Raw genomic sequence first — 15,220 nt, forward strand, 5'->3', positions numbered from 1 at the left:
TGGAGGATGATTCAAGGGAGGGATTTTTCCCAGCTGCCTGGGGAAAAAATGCAGAAGGAGAATTCATTTTATGGGCTGGGTTTCATTCTATGCCCATTCTATTTTATTAGCACATGTTGTGTGAGAGAGCTTTGTTCCCCTTTTCACTGGTAGCACCACGTATACAGGCTAAGGCTTAATAGTGAAAAGGAAGAAGCCTGAGATTGGGAAATGTTACATTTGCATTTAATTTTCTCGAGGCAGAGATGATATAATGTACTGTTATTTCACATAGTTTTGCCATGCTATATAACTCGCATATTTTTAACACGAACTTATACTGCCGTAGTACTGCTAACGTGAACTACTGCTCTCTGATCTGGGCTTTTTATTTATTTATTTTTTATTAAAAAGTTTTATAAAGGTTACAATATAACCCCCAAAACCAACCCACCCAGAACCACCCCCCTCTCTGTCCCCCACTTCCCAGAGCTGAGTACAGGGTTACAAATATAATAATCATAATCTAACTAACATTAACAAACTATATAGATAACCAAGTTCATAATGCGCTTTAACTCCCCTTTAACATAAATACACGCAAAATAAAAGTAGACATAATAATAATAAAAACAAACAAGTTAATATCCAAGTTATTATACAATACTAATACTAAAAATAATAATATAATTAAAATTAATAAAAATTCCACTATAATAATCTACTAGTAATAATAACAATCTAAAATTTATTCATAGGCTAGATGGAACTTTTTAGTCCCATATTTATTCTGAATATAATCTATCCATCTTCTCCAGACCGAAATGTATCTTTCTTGAGAATGATCCTTCAGATAAGCAGAAATCTTAGCCATTTCTGCTAAATTTGACACTTTAAACGTCCATTCTTCTATAGTAGGCAAACTATCCTTCTTCCAATATTGCCCCACCAATAACCTTGCAGCTGTTATCAAGTTCAACATCAAGTTTATTTCTTTAGTATCACAATCTGTAATAACACCCAATAAAAATAGTTGTGGAGTAAACTTTTATCTTTCTCTTTAAAATCTTTTGAATATTACACCAAATTTTAATCCAAAAAGCTTTTATATTTCTACAAGTCCACCACATATGAAAATAAGTAGCATCCAAACTGCCACATCTCCAACATTTGGGCTGTAAATGTACATACAAGACAACTTTTTAGGATCCAAATGCCATCTATAAAACATTTTATAAAAGTTTTCTCTTAAATTTTGGGCCTGGGTAAATTTTACATTTCTAATCCAAATTACCTCCCATATATCCAATGGGATCGGTTCTTGAATATTTTGAGCCCACTTTACCATACAATCTTTAACTAATTCCATTTCCGAATCCAATTCCATTAAAGCATTGTAAATTCTCTTTATATGCGCTCGATTTTGATCTTTGATCTGTTTTACCAAATTTTCATCCGTTAATGTAATGTCAACCTTCTGATCTGATCTGGGCTTTGTAATGTAAACTTGGAATTGATTTTGTTAAGTTTTAGTCAAAATGGTGTCTCCTGAAATTTGCGTTTAAACATTTAGCAAATTGCTTTTTGTTTAGGATGATCCAGATACATCGATAATGGTTTGATATTCCTAGATGGAATAAATTAGAAAGGAGGGGGGGTGCTAATGTACTTGTGTTTACCTTATGGGAGTCGAAGAGCATTTGATGGGCCACTCTGGGAACAGAATGCTGGAAGCTGGGTCTTTGGCCTGATTCAGCACTGTTCATACAGTACATATATATTCAAGCTTTCTGTTTTCTTATTTACACAATAAAGAGCCAGTATCCTGGGTCTGTTTATTTCTCATATGTACTTTCAATGTTTTGACATTGCAAAAGACACGATCACTGGTTGTTTTTTCATTATTGTTCAATACTGAGGCCTGTAATGTTCCCAACAGTTCCTAATTTCTTAAAATAACCATTAGTCTGAAAAAAGAGCATGTCTTTTTCCATATAATACATTGGTATAACATGGTTAATGCTAAACATTAAATTTCTTTTTTTCTTCTAGAATAATGCTATCAAAGTTAAAAACAAAAACCGGAAAAAGTCAAAAGAATCCAAGGTAAATAATTGTGAAATACATCCACAATATTACATCTAACAAACATCATTTGTTTTGCTTTCTTTACATTTCTTTCTGCTTAGTGGTTGGAGACCATTTTTGTATGTTTTTGTTTTGTTTCAAAAACAATGTGTAGTAGTACCTCTTTACTCAGCTGCTTCAAAATTTGTTGAATTGGGTACTTGACACATTTTGAAGCAAAAATCTTGTCCTGGTAGTCATCTTTCTCCTGTTACTTGACACGCAAGATAGAACTTGCTGGCAATGGCTGCCTCGTGTCTTACTACTCCTTCTGACTGAAATAAAAGGTCACATGGTAAGTCTTGTGGTTTGCTCAGTACCTGTTATTTTCAGTACTCGTCACACCTCCCAAAACAAATTCCGGATGAGTACCAAGGTACTACTAGGTCCTTATTTCAATCCTTCTGAAAAATATTTAGCTCTGATCTTATGACGAAACTCAATTTTGGTTCTTTAGGGTTTTAAGAATATAAGGAAAAATCCAGCTAATTAAATAATCATATTAATATATTTGTTTAAAAATATGTGTTATACTTTCAGAGAAAAACAGTATTTTAAAGATATTTCCAAAATGTTGGCAGAAAATACCATGCTAAATGGGCATTTTTATCTGATGCAAAAAAAACCCACCCTTTGACTTTTAAATATTTTTATATTCTAGTTGAAATGGAACTTAATGTAATAACTTGAACACTGTTAATGTGACTTATGAAACTGCTCAGAAATATCCATCATAAAGAAATCATATTCAGAAGGGTAAATCTGTTAATGTTACATTGATATATTACATTATATAATTTTACAATCTACTTCATAAGACATGAAAGCTTAAATCATTCATTTGATAAATCTTGGCTAGATCAAAGCAAACAAAGCAATTCTAATTGGATTTTATTCATCAATAATCATCAGGATAATATCTGAAAAATTCAGTGCAAAAGGAACAAAAATTGGCATTTTTTAAAAAAAATGTATATCTAGTTTTGAGAAATAAATATTTTTGACCAATTCTGTGGATATAAAATACTATTTCTTACTCATGTGTTCAAAAGTGTTTCTGGTATGCAAGTAAGCCTAGTCAATTCTAATTATAGTTTGCCTGGTGAACAAGTTTTTCTGTTCTTGATTTAGGCTATTTTCGTTGTGTCTGGTGGAGTTGGTACAGTAACTCAAGACGAAGACAATATATTTTCTGAAGAAAATACGTTGTAAGTTGTAGTGCATGAAAATGCACTCTTCAAAAATCTAACCTTAATTAGATTCAAATAAATAATTTTCTTTGTGGGAACTATATATGTATATATGTATGTATCTATCTATGTGTGTGTGTGTGTGTGTGTGTATCTTTAAAGCATCTAAAACAGTGGCTACCAACCTTTTCTATACCCTACACCCCTAGAACACTTCTGATATATTCTCGCACCCCTTAGAAAAGTTTGAAATAATGGCAACGAATTATTCATATAAACTATAATTTTGAAAAACCAATTTTTGCACCCCCTGGAATATCGTCTCGCACCCCCGGTTGGGAACCTCTGATCTAAAATATACAGTGCCATACCCAATGTAAGGCAGAAACATTTTTGGCTCATATCCCATTTTAGGAGCAGTTATTCCCTTTTGACATTTAAATGTCTTTGATTAACAAAAACTTCCCTAAGAAGGAAAGGTTATGAGGCAACTTTTACTAATATTCTGCTTCCTTTTGGAAACCACTTAGGACTTGAATAGAGAATAATGAATGAGGGAGGGGGAATCAACAAAATAGTGTTTCCTTTAACTATTTTGCTAAGGGAAATTTATGCTGGATCAAACAGTTCTTCACTGTTGGAGAGGCACCAGAAAACACAATCAAATTCATTATTTCTTAATTATCTTTGTATCTTGTGAAAAGTCTTACACACAATTCCATCAGCATCCCACACAAGTATTGTGACAGAATCCTGCTCTAGTAAGTTTGTAAATGGACGTGCAAAAAAGGATTTCATTCCACCATTGACATGGAAAGATGCATGTGTCTTTTCTAGTTAGTGCTCATAATGTAATTGTACATTGGAGTTACGATTAATTTGCAACTAGTATAATACATTATTGGCCTATTTTCATTTTGTCATACTGAGAATTCTCATTGTAATGATCTGATTGAGCAATTTAACTTTAAACCATTTAGACACTATGGTTTACAGTACATTATTTTTCACATAGTTTTTTTCTCAACAGAAGTTTTATGAATCCACATGAGCCTTTTAGAATCCCAGATGATCTTCACGAACAAGTTATGATATTTGAAGCGTTGTATAATACTGCTTCTTCTAACAACGGTTATCAGAGAATTTTGGACAATTACCCAGATCCAACTTGTGAAAGCTTATATGAGTATGTTCTTTTTTCGTTGAGTGCTACTTATTAAACAAAAAGGTTGGAGAAAGAGTTCAATTGAATTACAATTGTTAATTGTTACAAGTTAACCCATTTGTATTTTTGCTAAATTAATGAAGAGATGTTCCTGTCTAAACCTATTGAAGCCTCCCAAGGATCTACCGTATATACTTGAGTATAAGCCGAATTTTTCAGCCCACTTTTTGGGCTGAAAAATTCCACTTTGGCTTATACTCCAGTCAACAAAAAAAACTTACCGAGGACTTGTGCGCGGCCGAGGCTTTGGTGCTTCCGGGATCGCGCGCACCTCTCCCAAGCCACCGCCGTCCGGAGACCTGCCAAAGTTTGGGGAGGTGCGCGCGCACCTCCCCAAACCTCCCCAAACATCGCCGGGTCTCCGTTCCTCTGCGCCCTGCCTGCCTGCTTCTTTCCACAGCGGAAAGAAGCAGGCAGGCAGGGCGCAGAGGAACGGAGACCCGGCGACGTTTGGGGAGGTTTGGGGAGGCGCCCAAACCTCCCCAAACGTCGGCAGGTGTCCGTTCCTCCGCGCCCTGCCTGCCTGCTTCTTTCCGCTGTGGAAAGAAGCAGGCAGGCAGGGCGCAGAGGAACGGAGACCCGGCGACGTTTGGGGAGGCGCCCAAACCTCCCCAAACGTCGGCAGGTGTCCGTTCCTCCGCGCCCTGCCTGCCTGCTTCTTTCCGCTGTGGAAAGAAGCAGGCAGGCAGGGCGCAGAGGAACGGAGACCCGGCGACGTTTGGGGAGGTTTGGGGAGGCGCCCAAACCTCCCCAAACGTCGGCAGGTGTCCGTTCCTCCGCGCCCTGCCTGCCTGCTTCTTTCCGCTGTGGAAAGAAGCAGGCAGGCAGGGCACAGAGGAACGGAGACCCGGCGATGTTTGGGGAGGCGCCCAAACCTTCCCAAACGTCGGCAGGTGTCCGTTCCTCCGCGCCCTGCCTGCCTGCTTCTTTCCGCTGTGGAAAGAAGCAGGCAGGCAGGGCGCAGAGGAACGGAGACCCGGCGACGTTTGGGGAGGTTTGGGCGCCTCCCCAAACCTCCCCAAACGTCGGCAGGTGTCCGTTCCTCCGCGCCCTGCCTGCCTGCTTCTTTCCGCTGTGGAAAGAAGCAGGCAGGCAGGGCGCAGAGGAACGGAGACCCGGCGACGTTTGGGGAGGTTTGGGGAGGTGCCCAAACCTCCCCAAACGTCGGCAGGTGTCCGTTCGTCCGCGCCCTGCCTGCCTGCTTCTTTCCGCTGTGGAAAGAAGCAGGCAGGCAGGGCGCAGAGGAACGGAGACCCGGCGACGTTTGGGGAGGTTTGGGGAGGCGCCCAAACCTCCCCAAACGTCGGCAGGTGTCCGTTCCTCCGCGCCCTGCCTGCCTGCTTCTTTCCGCTGTGGAAAGAAGCAGGCAGGCAGGGCGCAGAGGAACGGAGACCTGCCGACGTTTGGGGAGGTTTGGGGAGGTGCGCGCGCACCTCCCCAAACCTCCCCAAACTTCGGCAGGTCTCCGGACGGCGGCGGCTTGGGAGAGGTGCGCGCGATCCTGGAAGCACCGAAGCAAGTCCTCGGTAAGCTCCGGGCGGTCACTTGCTTCGCGTCTCCTGAGGGAAGGGGGGGCGACTGGAGCGGGCGTGTTTCCTCGCCTGCTGGGCGCCGCGATTTGCCCGGGGAACGCGCGGGCCCCGAATGGCAGCGTGGAGCGAGGAAGCGGACAGCCAGGGCTTCCCCGAGAGCCGCGGCCACACAGGGTATTCCTGTGTATTCAGGCTTGCAAAATGGCGGATCGAGCCTCTGCTGGCGGCAGAGGCTTGCAGAACGGCGGATCGGCTTATACTCGAGTCAACAACTTTTTTCCAGTTTTTGGGGGTGAAATTGGGGGTCTCGGCTTATACTCGAGTCGGCTTATACTCAAGTATATACGGTATTTCAAATGTGCCTTACTTTAAAAAACAACAGAGCAATGGATTTCTATATGGCTGATGAAAGTTAGCTTTTAAGATCATACATTATTGGGAATCCTTTGGAAATTTTTATTTCTTGTATGCTGCCTTTCTGAGATGGTTCTTTTCTCCTGTTTTCCTTTATGTCTATCAGTTACTGTTTGCATTAAATTATTTTTTTTCTGGGAATTCTTTTTCAATTGCCAGAAAAGTATTTATCCTAGGTTTGCCTGTTGTAGCTTGGTACCAATATATGAAAATATCTATTGCTCTCCAGAGATTTAATACAAAGTTTGTTAATTGCCTTAAGTTGCAAGTTGTCTTTATAGGACAGGTTGCATTATATTGGCTTCAAACATTGAGTTTTGTTTACATTTCTCTTTTGACCACAGTGTGTACTAGCTATATGGAAAGGGAAGTGGGACAGTCTCAGGAGACTACTTCTTTGAAATTTGTGCGTGTTTGTTTAACAGTTGAAATGAGCCACAAACTTATAACAGTTCCTTTCAAATGTGCGGTTATTTCAGGATGCTTTCAGACAATACTGTAGTATCAAGAAAAACTCTCCATCTTCTCCCACAATGTGTGATATTTGGAAAGTGTAGTGTTTAATACAAAATGACATAAAGTCTATTTTCTAATTTGTAGATATTTTTATATTTCAAACTGGAATTCTTAAGATTGTCACACTGTGTTACTACTGTAAAAATGAGCATTTAAAAGGCAAATCAGTAACAAACGGGTGACTTTATGGCTGCATCATTCCTATAGCAAATAATTTTTTTTGGCCTCCATCTATTTGAATAACATGTAATATTTCTGAATGCAATTCTTTTGGAATATAAGAAGGAGAGAATTTTTTCATTTCTTACCTAAATGCCATCTGTTCTAGACACATTTGAGCAATCTAATTGCATATATACAGATTATGAATGCTTATTTTGGAATTAAAATTATATTTTGATTACTTTCACAGCTATTTTTCTCAAATCCTGGAAGAACATGGTCCCATGGAAATTGATAATCCGCTATTAGTTGGGGAATATGAAGATTTCCCCACAGACACTCGTAGGATAGTGGAGAATGCTGGTGGTCTAAAATCTTTTCTTCTGGGATCTCTACGTTTTGTTATGGTGGATGATCTTATTGGATTGATGAAACATGCAGTTATGCTGCAGGAAAATGTAGAACTCGTTGAAATTGATGAAAACATTAAAAATCAAGAAAATTATTCAGAGAGCCTATACTGTCAAGAAAACAATTTCCATATCAAATCCAGTTTAAACCCAACTGCTAAGGAATTTAAGCCTGTTTCTTTTATTAATAAGCCTTATATTCCAACATCTACAAATAATTTAGAGTATGTGACCATTAGCCATTCCTCATTTAGTCCTTTTGCTTCCTTGTCTAGTCAGACAAGTGACACTACACTGAAGACAAGTATATCTTTGTCTCCAACTGTATCTGATGATCCTACAATATTTCTGAATGAAATTCATTCAGAATATGTAAATGAGAGACTATCTACAGTTTTTCCTCAAGAGCCATTTATTCCAGATATTTCTGAGCAAACCAATTATAAATATGCAGATGATAATGCTTATCTTGATACTGATTCAGAAGAAGCAACACATAGCAAGTGTAATGTTGATAAATTTACCACAGCTGATCAAGTACATACATTTCAGAACATTCCTTGCACAGCAGTGAAATTGGACGTTCACACTTGCAAAGATAATCCTGACCAGATTGAGGATCATTGTTGTAATGAGGCTGAACGCAGTTCTGTTAACAAGATAAAAACTGAGAATAAATCTCTAGCAAGAAACAATCCCCGTTCAAGGATGATTGCTATACAGGTGAGAAAAATACATTAGTCTATGTTGTGCATATTAATGAACTAATATTTTCTTCCTTTTTTAGATTTGACCTCTTAATGTATATACTGTACAGCAGAGGTCCCCAACCTTTTGGGTACCTGGGACTGGTTCTCTGGAGAGAAGTTTTTCCATGGACCGGAGGGGGTGTGATTTTGTGCGCTGCCTGCAACTCGCAGATTCGACTTTGCTTGTTTCTGCGGACCAGTGGCTTGCATGCCGTGGCCCGGTACCGGTCCACAGACCGGGGGTTGAGGACCCCTGTTGTACAGTACTATAGTAAATAAAATATATTTAGTTTCAAACTGGAAGCATACTATCACATCGCCAAAATTCTACCAAACTGTTCTAGAATGGCTGTAGTTTCATTTCATTTTCATTTCATTTTATTAAATTTATATGCTGCCCTTCTCCCTGAGGACTTGACAGAAACAACACGTGGAATGTTTCGTTTGTTCAAAACAGAATCTGTAAGGATTGGTTCGCACATAATACTGATAGACTTCAATTTGATTTTCATGCATCTCAAATATAGTGGCTAATTGCATGTGCCTAATTACTGAAAAATAAAGTGCACCTCAAGTAATGGATTTTTGTACTTTGGTGTACATCAGCTGTGTGATTCTGCTTCTAATGCCCTTTGGGAATGATGAGTCAGATCTCAGGGGTGATAGGCCAGAATACAAGGAGACTCAAAAAATGCTTTGTCTCACTTGGCTGGTTCTTCCACAGTGAACTTGCATGGTTGCCCCACTCCAGCCAGGACTCATCCCATTACTTCTTCTTCATCAAGAAGCAGTCTGAGTGTCCGGATATTCAGGGGAGCAAGAGGGTTGATTTCCAGAGCTTCCCCTTTCCCAGGGAAGTTTCTTCTGGCTTAGCAACCGTTCTAAACCTAAAACTGGAAAATCTGCAGGAGCTCTAATGAGATCTTGCTGGCAGCGAGCCCTTCTTCTGGCGGAAATCAAAAATATAAGAGAAGTCAACAAGAACCTTAAGGCATTAGTCAAAAAAGCTTATAGAAATATAAATTCTTGTTGACTTCTCTTCTGCTCAGTATAATTAAAATGCACCAAAAGCAATAAACATATTTTGTGCTTAGAACAACAACTGCATCTTGGAAGTTCAACCTGATAGTTCTCAGTGACTTGGAATTTCTTAGCTTTGGCTCAGGAAAAATCAGGGATTGTTCCAAGATGAGTAGGAAAAACTTATCTTGCTTTCCTCCTCCCCTTTTACTACATGGAATCTGTGCTAAGCCCTCCCACAACCAGTATTGCACCTGATTTTCCTTAACTGCCTTAACCATGGCCAACACACTGGAATTCAGTTATAGCTTATCAGCTCAGCCCATACCTCCCAGTGTCTTTCTACTATCTGTTCTGAACCAGCCCTCTTCTCCCAACCCCTAATTAAGAGACGAGTCTGGAAAGCGTCCAAGGCTAAAAGGCTTCTGCCAAGGTTTAATGACGCAGATAACAAAACACAAGAGCTTGACTTCTCAAACGAAAAAGTTGCTTTCAGCAACTAGCCCCTCCCCAAACACTTCTTTTATAGAGAGCTCAGGGCGTGGTCTCCCTGTGCCTCCTCCCGAGGAGTCCCATAGTCTTTCTTTGTTTGTCCCTGCTCGTCTGCCTCCTACGTCGGGCGTCCTTGAACAGGGCCAGCTGTGGGTCATCATCCTCCGCACTCTCGGGCTCACACAGCTGAGAAGAGGTCCCCGGCTGAGGACTCTGCAAAGCCTCCAAATCATCATCAGCCGGTTCGTTTCCCTCCTCCCCCACATCTGAGTCCTCCGATACATCGGACCCGGCTGTCGGACCCACCGGCTGGCCCTGAGTCACAACACTATCCCGCACCGCAGGGCCCTTCCCTCGGGTCTGCCGATCCGGATGCGGTCGGGATGGGAACTGTTCGTGAAAAGCAGTCACCAACGCAGGGGCATGAACGGCGGTCGCGTCTTCCCATGTGAAGTCCTCCGGCCCGTACCCTTTCCACTCGATCAGGTACTGGAAGCGACCTTTCAGCCAGCGGGAATCCCTGATGCTGGCGACCTCGTACTCGGGGGTGCTGCCTCCATCACGAGTTCCTGATGGGGGAGGTTCCGCTTGGCGAAGTGGACAGGCCGGTTGTTCGGGGACCAACAAGGACCGATGGAAGACGGGGTGCACGCGCAGGGAACGTGGCAGAGTTAAACGATAGGCGACCGGGTTGATGACGGCCTCGACTGGGAACGGTCCAAGGTAACGGTGGTCCAGCTTCCTCGCCGGCCGAGTGGATGGTAGGTTCCTGGTGGACAGCCAGACCCGATCCCCCACCGATAGTGGAGGCGTATCCCTTCTCGACCGATCGGCGAACCTCTTGTAGTCGGCCTTGGCCTTCTCCAGCTGCCGTCGCACCAACCGATGGATCGCCTGTAACTCCGCCATGAATTCGTTCGCTGCCGGCTCCGGTGAGTCCACGGGAGAAAGAGGGAAGAACCTGGGGTGATAACCCACGTTGGCCAAGAACGGTGTCATCTGCGTGGAGGTGTGTTGCGAGTTATTAAAGGCAAACTCGGCTATGGCCAAATAGTCCACCCAGTTGTCCTGCTGCAGGTTAACATAGCAGCGCAGATACTGCTCTAAGATGCCGATGACCTTCTCGGTACCCCCGTCGGTCTGAGGATGATGCGCGGACGAGAGGCAAACCTTAATGTCCAACGCCCGCATCAACTCCTGCCAGAAGCGGGCTGTAAACTGGGCCCCCCTATCGGAGACGACCCTGTCGGGAAGGCCGTGCAGCCGGAACACCTGTTGGATGAACATGCGACTAGTGGCGCGAGCTGACGGTAAGCCGCGACAGGGGATGAAGTGCGCCATCTTGGTCAACATGTCCACCACCACAAACACTGTCGTGAAGCCGGAGGATGGGGGTAGATCCGTCAGAAAGTCCATGGACACAGCCCCCCAGGGTCTCTTGGGCGTTGGCAAAGGCTGCAGTAAACCAGGCGGGGCCCCTGTCGCTGACTTGGCCTGCCTGCATGGGACGCAGGAGGTGACATAAGACTGGACATCGTGTCGGACTCGGGGCCACCAGAAAGTACGGGAGACCAGGTTCAGAGTCTTGAACAGGCCAAAATGCCCCGCAGCCGGGTTATCATGACATTGGCTGAGGACGAGTCCCCTGAGTGGCCCTCCTGGAACATAGAGCCGGTCACGATAATACAGGAGTCCATCCGTGACCGACCAAGGCGAATCTGGCCCCACCTCTTCCTTCCGCTGAGCCACCCACGCCTCCTGCTGCTGCGCCTCCCGGATCCGAGCCCGTATATCCACCGGCTCCCGCACCGCAGCGAAAGACTCGACGGGGATCACTGTCCTGGGCGGAAGCTTGTCTTCCACTCGGGTGTACTCGGGCTTCCTGGACAGAGCATCCGCTCTCTGGTTGTGCCCGCTTGGTATGTACCGCACCCGAAAGTCAAACCTCGCAAAGAAGAGGGACCACCGGATCTGGCGTTGGTTCAAATTCCGAACGGTCTGCAGACTTTCCAGATTCTTGTGGTCCGTCCGGACCTCGATTTGATGCCGCGCCCCCTCCAGATGATGCCTCCAAGCCTCGAACGCCGCCTTGATGGCCAGCAGCTCCTTCTCCCAGATGGTATAGTTGCGCTCCGAGGGATTCAATTTCCGAGAGTGATACGCGCAAGGGAAAAGGGTACCGTTGGGCGTCGCTGCCTGGAGTAACACGGCCCCAATGGCAATGTCGGAGGCGTCCGCCTCCACGACAAACGGCCGTTGCGGGTCAGGATGCTTCAAGATGGGCTCCTTCATGAAGGCGTCCTTCAAAGCTTGGAACGCCTGTTGTTCGGGGGCGTTCCACTGGAACCGAGTCTTCTTCTGCAGGAGCCGGGTGAGGGGGGCTGTCAAGGCAGCAAAGCCAGGGATGAATGTCCGATAGTAGTTGGCAAATCCAAGAAGTCGCTGAACATCCTTCACGCGACGCGGGGGTTGCCAACTCTGCAACGACTCAACTTTACTTGGATCCATGGCGATGCCCTCGGGAGAAATGCGGTGGCCCAAGAAATCAATGGTCACCTGGTAGAACTGGCACTTCTCCAACTTGGCAAACAGCCGATGTTTCCGGAGGCGCTGCAGGACCTGACGGAGATGCTGATGATGCGCTTCACGCGACGGGGAGTAAATCAGGATGTCGTCCAGGTAAATCACAACAAACTGGTCCAACAGATCCCGAAAGATGTCGTTCATAAAATGCTGAAACACAGCGGGGGCGTTGGTCAGGCCAAACGGCATCACCGTGTACTCGAAATGTCCATAGCGAGTACCAAACGCTGTCTTCCACTCATCACCCGGCCGAACCCTGACGAGGTTGTAAGCTCCACGCAGGTCCAGTTTCGTGAAGATCTTAGCCTCCCGGAGTCGGTCCAAGAGCTCGGGGATGAGGGGCAGCGGGTAGCGGTTACGCACCGTGATAGCGTTGAGTTTCCGGTAGTCACAGCAAAGCCGTAACTCGCCCGACTTCTTTTTGACGAAGAGCACGGGCGCAGACACTGGCGAGGACGAGGGCCGGATGAATCCACGAGCCAAGTTCTTTGTCAGGAAGTCCCGCAATGCGGCCAACTCGGGCTCCGACATGGAGTACAAACGCCCCACTGGGAGAGGCGCATCAGGGACTAGGTCAATGGAGCAGTCGTAGGGCCTGTGCGGGGGTAATTGGTCCGCCTCTGACTCGCTGAACACGTCAGCAAAGTCGGACAGTACGGGAGGCAAGGAAACCCCTGAGGAACCCTCCACCTGGCCGGCACAGATATGGCGGGTGTGGTCCACGCACTGCAAACTTGGGAAGGTGACCAAGTTCTGAGACCAATAGATCTGTGGATCATGCGCCCGGAGCCACGCCAGTCCCAAGACCACGGGGAAGTGCAGATCCGAAGTGACGTAAAACTGAATGGCCTCCACATGGGTACTGATGGCCATACACACGGGTTGCGTGGCGGCCGTGATAGGCCCGGACAGGAGCACTCGACCATCGATGGTCTCCACAAGCATGGGCGGATCCACCGGACACTGGGGAACAGCCCATTTGGCCACAAAGGCTGAATCCATAAAGTTAGTGGTAGCCCCAGAGTCAATTAAGGCATGGACCGGAATCCCCTCTGGCATGCCAGGAAGGATCAGTCGTGCCTCCAAAATCAAATGCCGTGGAGGTTCACAGGCACCGTCGGAACGGCGTCGCTCGGCGTGATCGTTGTGGGTCGCCCGATCTTTCACACCGTCTAGATCGGGCTCGGACCGTTTCCCGATAGCAAAGCAGGGGACTTTCTCGGAGCTGGCTTGGTCACTGACGCCCGCTGACGCTTCTTTGGGCAAGAAGCAGCCAAATGTCCAGGGTCCCCACAGTAAAAACACAACCCCTCCGATCGTCGTCTGTCCATTTCCGTCACCGATAGACGGGACCTGGCGGCACCCAGCTCCATTGGCTCCTCCCTCTGGACTGGGGGCTCACGCACAACAGGGGCGGCAGGGGTCTGTGGGGTGGCACGGCGACTCTTACGCTGCTGCAGCCGGGCATCGATCCGCAGACAAAGATGGATCAGCCCATTCAGATCTGAGGGAATGTCCACGCGGGCCAGCTCATCCAACATCTCCTCTGACAAGCCATCCTGAAAGGCATCCACGAGCGCAGCCTCATTCCAGGCGGAATCCTGGCTAAGCAGCCGGAAATCGCTGATATAGGCCTGTAGGGGGCGCTGACCCTGCCTCAAAGCTTTCAGACGTCGGGTGGCGGTCTGCGCCTTAATCGGGTCCTCGTACATGAGGCGCATATGGTCACAAAACCCCCCAAAGTTATCCAACAAAGGGCTAGGCTGTGCCAACAGAGGCGTGCCCCAACGAGCTGCATCTCCCGACAGAAGGCTCAACACGAATCCCACCTTATCACGGTCAGTGGGGAAATCAGCTGCTCTCACGCTGATATAAAGCTGGCATTGTCCCAGGAAGGCAGGAAACAGTTCTGGTTTACCAGCAAACTTATCCGGCATAGCTAACTGACATTTCCTCCTGGGTGGGGGGGGCAGCATGTACCTGAGCCTGCAGTTGTGCCACCTGAGTGGCCAGCAAGGTGAGTTGCTGGTTGAGCTGGGCATTCTCGGCAAGAAGCTGCTCCATCGTAGTATTAAGGGGTGAGTGGCTGAAAGCAAACTGTTCTGAACCAGCCCTCTTCTCCCAACCCCTAATTAAGAGACGAGTCTGGAAAGCGTCCAAGGCTAAAAGGCTTCTGCCAAGGTTTAATGACGCAGATAACAAAACACAAGAGCTTGACTTCTCAAACGAAAAAGTTGCTTTCAGCAACTAGCCCCTCCCCAGACACTTCTTTTATAGAGAGCTCAGGGCGTGGTCTCCCTGTGCCTCCTCCCGAGGAGTCCCATAGTCTTTCTTTGTTTGTCCCTGCTCGTCTGCCTCCTACGTCGGGCGTCCTTGAACAGGGCCAGCTGTGGGTCATCATCCTCCGCACTCTCGGGCTCACACAGCTGAGAAGAGGTCCCCGGCTGAGGACTCTGCAAAGCCTCCAAATCATCATCAGCCGGTTCGTTTCCCTCCTCCCCCACATCTGAGTCCTCCGATACATCGGACCCGGCTGTCGGACCCACCGGCTGGCCCTGAGTCACAACACTATCCTCAATATCTGATGAGGGTGTGTTTTTCCCATTGTTTCCCACTTTTGAGAATGAGGACTACTTGTAAAGCCAAGTGACATCTTTCTGGATTATTGTGTTTTGGTAATTTGTCAACTCCTTAATAGCTTCTTTTTCTTTGTAAATATCAGAACTATTTTCCTTGTCACATTTTTTTTGTCTTTATGTTGTCTATCGTACCTTAGAGTTCTGATATATATGCTCTGTTGAAAGTATTTTGGGGCCTTTGC

General features: G+C 45.9%; 1 protein-coding gene across 3 annotated transcripts in view; it reads left to right on the plus strand.

Annotated features, from left to right (window-relative positions):
* The window catches only part of TTC3 (tetratricopeptide repeat domain 3), an 82,663-nt gene that overhangs the window by 40,918 nt on the left and 26,525 nt on the right, over nt 1–15,220 (plus strand). For 2 of the 3 annotated variants that reach the window (XM_081327117.1, XM_081327119.1), the window contains 4 exons: nt 2,032–2,085; nt 3,238–3,314; nt 4,327–4,482; nt 7,396–8,278. In XM_081327117.1, coding sequence (XP_081183243.1) covers nt 2,032–2,085; nt 3,238–3,314; nt 4,327–4,482; nt 7,396–8,278 — 1,170 coding nt within the window. Of the gene's footprint in view, nt 1–2,031; nt 2,086–3,237; nt 3,315–4,311; nt 4,483–7,395; nt 8,279–15,220 lie in introns of all 3 variants that reach the window. The other variant, XM_081327118.1, reaches the window with a different exon arrangement.

Source organism: Vipera berus, assembly GCF_964194415.1.
Source record: "Vipera berus genome assembly, chromosome: 4".
NCBI classification, from domain to species: Eukaryota; Metazoa; Chordata; class Lepidosauria; order Squamata; family Viperidae; genus Vipera; species Vipera berus.